Source organism: Micromys minutus, assembly GCF_963924665.1.
Source record: "Micromys minutus genome assembly, chromosome: 4".
In the NCBI taxonomy this organism is placed as follows: Eukaryota; Metazoa; Chordata; class Mammalia; order Rodentia; family Muridae; genus Micromys; species Micromys minutus.
In genome coordinates, this window is record NC_137973.1 from 28,863,360 (window position 1) to 28,868,972 (window position 5,613).

At 43.1% G+C, this 5,613-nt stretch overlaps 1 protein-coding gene across 1 annotated transcript; it reads left to right on the forward strand.

The window, feature by feature from the left end:
* Positions 1–213: 213 nt before the first annotated feature.
* RPTN (repetin) lies at positions 214–4,279 on the forward strand (the record flags this gene model as incomplete). The annotated part of the gene is made up of 3 exons (XM_080915970.1): positions 214–351; positions 1,073–3,230; positions 3,375–4,279. 3 exons carry the CDS (start codon positions 214–216, stop codon positions 4,277–4,279), a joined length of 3,201 nt encoding a protein of 1,066 aa, XP_080772096.1.
* Positions 4,280–5,613: the final 1,334 nt, after the last annotated feature.

Sequence of the window (5,613 nt, forward strand, 5' to 3'; positions counted from 1 at the left end):
AAACTTTTCTGAATCACTGTCATGAAGTATATGATATTTAGAGTCTAAGTGTTGATCACATAATGACTAGCCTAATATTATGACTAAGAAGGGGCTCCGTGATTTCTCCAACATTTCCCTCTGGAAATGCTGACTGCAGGTTTTCATCCCAAACATAAACAAAATCTTTTTTTTTCCCTCCTCCTCCTCCTTAAGATTTACCAGTTTGCCAAGATGCCTCAACTTCTTAAAAGCATACTGAATGTGAGCAAGGTATTCCAGAACTACGCTGAACATCATGGGTTATGCGCTTCACTGAACAAGAAGGAACTGAAGCAGCTGCTCCTCACTGAATTTGGAGACATCCTTCGAGTAAGATACATAGATTTTCGGTCCTTAGGAATGGAATGTGCATGATTCTGGTGTCTGTGCCCAGGAGATTTTATTAATATTTTGCTTACTTGGTCATTCCCCACTAGTAACTTTCTGGTTCAGACAGTTTCTTAGTAGTTCTTAAACACACACACACACACACACACACACACACACACACAACACACAACACACAACACACTTTGCTCTTTGTGAACTTGGACAAATCACAGGACAACTCAAAGTAACTTAAAAAAAAAACCTGCCATTCATACTTTTTATTTGTAAGCCTGCACACATAACTTCTCATATATTTATTCATTAATTTGCTAAGGACTCATTGAGTACCTAAATCTACACTGGCACAATCCTAGTTATTACAGATAACAACATGAAGAAAACTAACTTCTGTTTCTTCTAGAATGTCACAGTATAGTGAGAAAGAGGTATATAAACACATAAGATATACCATGTAAAAAGATATAGAAATTTTTTCAAATGATTCAAATTATTTGTTGATGCAGTTGTCTGTTCCTTGTGGTAATACCCCATTGGTTTACCAAGAAATGAGGTTCAGAGGGCAAGGTTATCAAAGACTAGAAGCAGAACCAAACCACTTCACATTAATGGGTTTTTTGGGGGACTGAGTGTATTGGGATATTATTGCTGATATACAATCCAGCAACAATTGAAAAAAAAAAAACTTTTTTTCTTCTCACAGAGACCAAATGATCCAGAGACTGTGGAAACCATTATGGAACACTTGGACCGAGACAGAAATGGATATGTTGATTTTCGTGAATACCTCTTGCTGGTGTTCCAGTTGGTCCAAGCCTGCTATCATAAGCTAGATAATAAGTTGTGTGGAGATAAAACCCCTTCCAAGAAAGAACATACTCAGGACAGGACACAGAGCCATAAATTTTCAGAAAACACAGGAAGACAACGTAAGCAGAGGTACGAAGGAGAACACCAGGACTCTGACGACAGTCAATCCGATGGACAACATCAAAATGTCCAACATCAGTCTCAGAAACAAGATAAAAATTCTGAGAGACATGATACAGACCCTCACTATGGTCAGTCAGAGACATTCCATGGGGAGTCCCACTATGGTCATTCTGAGAGACCAGACACAGATTATAGCTCAGATCAGTCTGAGTCAGATGATCAATCTTCTAGCTCTAGTCAAAGACTGAGTTATAAATCTAGTCATGACCAGCCCAAAGGCCAAGGATATATTTTTGTCTTAAATCAGTCTGAGAACCCTGCACAGACTTCTTATTATGGCCAGTCTAAAACATTTGGAGAACAAAGTAGCCGTGGCCAGTCTGAAAGATTCCGAAAAGATTCTTATTCTAGTCAAACCAGTGAACAAGAATCTGATTCTTATGAACAATATGGAAGTCAACATCAGAAATCAGGCCACAGTCAGACAGATGGACAAGGCCGGAATTCTCAGTATGGCCAGAAAGGCAAACAAGGCCAGGGTTTCCAATATGATCAGAAAGACAAACAAGGTCAGAGTTCTCTCCAAGGTCAGAAAGGCAGACAAGGCCGGAGTCCTCACCAGGGTCAGAAAGGCAGACAAGGCCAGAGTCCTCACCAGGGTCAGATAGAAAGTCAATACGAGAGTTCACACTGGCATCAGTCAGACAGACAAGGTCAGAGTTCTCACCAGGGTCACACAGACAGACAAGGTCAGATTTCACACCAGGGTCAAAAAGGCAGACAAGGCCAGAGTCCACACCAGGGTCAGAAAGGCAGACAAGACCAGAGTCCACACCAGGGTCAGAAAGGCAGACATGACCAGAGTCCACACCAGGGTCAGAAAGGCAGACATGACCAGAGTCCACACCAGGGTCAGAAAGGCAGACAGGACCAGAGTTCACACCAGGGTCAGAAAGGCAAACTAGACCAGAGTCCTCACCAGGGTCAGAAAGGCAGAGAAGACCAGAGTTCTCACCAGGGTAAGAAAGGCAGACAGGACCAGAGTCCTCACCAAGGTCAGAAAGGCAAACAAGACCAGAGTTCACACCAGGGTCAGAAAGGCAAACTAGACCAGAGTTCTCACCAGGGTCAGAAAGGCAGACATGACCAGAGTCCTCACAAGGGTCAGAAAGGCAGAGAAGACCAGAGTCCTCACCAGGGTCAGAAAGGCAGAAATGACCAGAGTCCTCACAAGGGTCAGAAAGGCAGACAGGACCAGAGTCCTCACCAGGGTCAGAAAGGCAGACCAGACCAGAGTTCTCACCAGGGTCAGAAAGGCAGACATGACCAGAGTCCTCACAGGGGTCAGAAAGGCAGACAGGACCAGAGTCCTCACCAGGGTCAGAAAGGTAGACATGACCAGAGTCCTCACCAGGGTCAGAAAGGCAGACATGACCAGAGTCCTCACCAGGGTCAGAAAGGCAGACAGGACCAGAGTCCTCACCAGGGTCAGAAAGGCAGAGAAGACCAGAGTTCTCACCAGGGTCAGAAAGGCAGACCAGACCAGAGTCCACACCAGGGTCAGAAAGGCAGACCAGACCAGAGTTCTCACCAGGGTCAGAAAGGCAGACCAGACCAGAGTCCTCACCAGGGTCAGAAAGGCAGACCAGACCAGAGTTCTCACCAGGGTCAGACAAACAAACAAGGTCAGAGTTCACACCAGGGTCAAATAGGCAGTCAAGGCCAGAGCTCTCACCATGGTCAAACAGATAATCAAGACCATAGTTCAGAGTGGCATCGGACAGACAGAAGAGACCAGAATTTTCAACATGGTCAGACAGGTGGACAAGGCCAGAGTTCACACCAGGGTCAAACAGGCAATCAAGACCAGAGTTCAGACTGGCATCGGACAGACAGACGAGACCAGAATTTTCAACATGGTCAGACAGGTGGACAAGGCCAGAGTTCACACCAGGGTCAGACAGGCAATCAAGACCAGAGTTCAGACTGGCATCGGACAGACAGACGAGACCAGAGTTTTTATTATGGTCAGACAGGCAGAGAAGGCCAGAGTTCACACCAGGGTCAGACAGATAGTCAAGGCCAGAGTTCACACTGGCATCAGTCAAACAGACAAGGCCAGAGTTCTCACCAGGGTCAGACAGACAAACAGAGCCAGAGTTCTCACTGTGGTCAGTCAGAGACTGGAAAACCTGAATTTCAAGGGCAAAACAGGCACTTTCAAGGAAATGATAAAGCAAGAAGAGACTCATATGCTGAACAATCTAAAAGGTCAGGAAAACTAAGTCAGCAGAACTCAAGAGAAGACGTGAATCAGACCCAGAGACAGCGATCCCACGATAGAAGGGAGCAGCAAATCCAGCACCAGGCATGGAAGCCTAAAGAGGATAATCAACACAAACTCTTAGCTCGGGTACAGCAAGAGCAAGACTCCCATGAAGAGTATGACTGGCAGTCACAGAGCAGTGAGGAGGACCACTGGGGAGAGGAAGAGCACCATCAAGACTGGGATAGACACAGTATTGAGGATCAGGAACGTCTGTATGAGATGCAGAACTGGCAAACTCACGAAGAGGAACAAAGCCATCAAACAGGCGATAGGCAAACCCATGTAGATGAACAGAACCAGCAAAAACAACACAAGCAAACTTATGAAAAGAATCATGACCATCAACATGGTAGACATCATGAAAATGAGCAAAGTCACAGGAGGCAAGACCATCATCGACGATCCCATGAAGAAAATGAGAAGTATCAAGGAGGCCAAGACCAATCCAGAAACTTCCCCAACAAAGAAAAATTCCATATGAGTGAAGACGACCAGTGTGAAGGGCCCCAGGGAAGACATTTCCACCCAACTCATAGTGGTGGCAGATCCCAAAGAAGAGAAAAATCTGGAAACCACCCTACCCAAATAACCAACACCTCCAGCCCTTTCTATAACTATGTTCAAGAGCAGGCAGCATATCAATACTAGGCTGTGTGAGCATTGGGGCTGAAGTATTGAAGCTAAAGAAGAAACCTTCATGCCAATTCAACTTTACTTCTGTTTCAAAGGCTGAAACTTATATGTCATTCTTCTATATTTTTTGTCTGTCTACAAGAATGCTTTTGAAGACTTTTACTCATTTTTTGAACTTTCAATTCCTTAAATAGCAATTCCATAGTTAATTGGTTGGCTGGAGTAAGTTAGGTGAACTAATCAATCTTCATTTTGATCACTTTGTGGATTTAAATCATTGCTAGTTTACTTTTAGTTTAGGTGATACCGGGTTGAATCATTGAATGGCAGAGCACTCTCTCTGAAGTACAGAAACAAGAAAAACATACACCAAAAACATATACTACATTTGAAAGAAGAGATTTTGGACTTTGGTGAGCATTGGCTCTTGTGGATGAAATATCAGGAACTACAAGCTGCACAGTCTAGACTTGAGAGAAACACTAAGAAGCCTCTAGGGGAGCTATAGATCATGAAGAGTATCTCTGATATTAACATCCCTGATGCCTGGGCTCCTCTTCCTCCATTGATGGGTCATGAGAATTGACCAGACCCTTACCAAACCATCACACAGAAAGAAAACATATATCATCTGTTTGAAGACTCCTTTTAGCTCAGGCTATCAATTCTGAAAACCTTTCCAACAAAGATGTAGAACATGAAATTATATTAAAATACTTAATAAATGATTGGTGAGCAATGATGTTAATGGGTTTTTTTCCTTTCTTCGGTGTGGAAATATGACTTTCCCATATGGATCATTTTCTAAGAATAAATTTTCATTTCTTAGGGTTGGAGAGATTGTTCAGCAGTTAAGAGCGCTTGCTGTTCTTGCAGATTACTGGGCTGTAGTTCCTACACCATGTGTTGGTTCATCCGTAACTCCAGTTCCAAAGGACCTGACACTTTTTGGACTTCTTCAGACAGAAGGCACACATGTAACAAACATAATACATGCAGGCAAAGCACTCATACATGTGAAATAAAATGAATCAGATTTAAAAGATCTCATTTCTTATCTTCTAAAATATCTTATGAAGCCCAGCATGGTGGTTCATGCTTGTTATCACAGCACTCAGAAAGTGGAGATAGGAGGATCTTAGTAAATTTTAGGCTGGTCTGGTCTACACAGTAATTTTCAGACCAGTATGAAAAACCAAATGAGACACTGTCTCAAAAGAAGAAAAAAAAAAGTATCTGTTCTCTGAGTTTCTGAACACTAATAACAAATCATTAGAAATAACTAGCCAAAATAAACTTATCTCTTTATCCGAGCATAGTTTTCATCTCTTATATCTACCAAAGAGTTG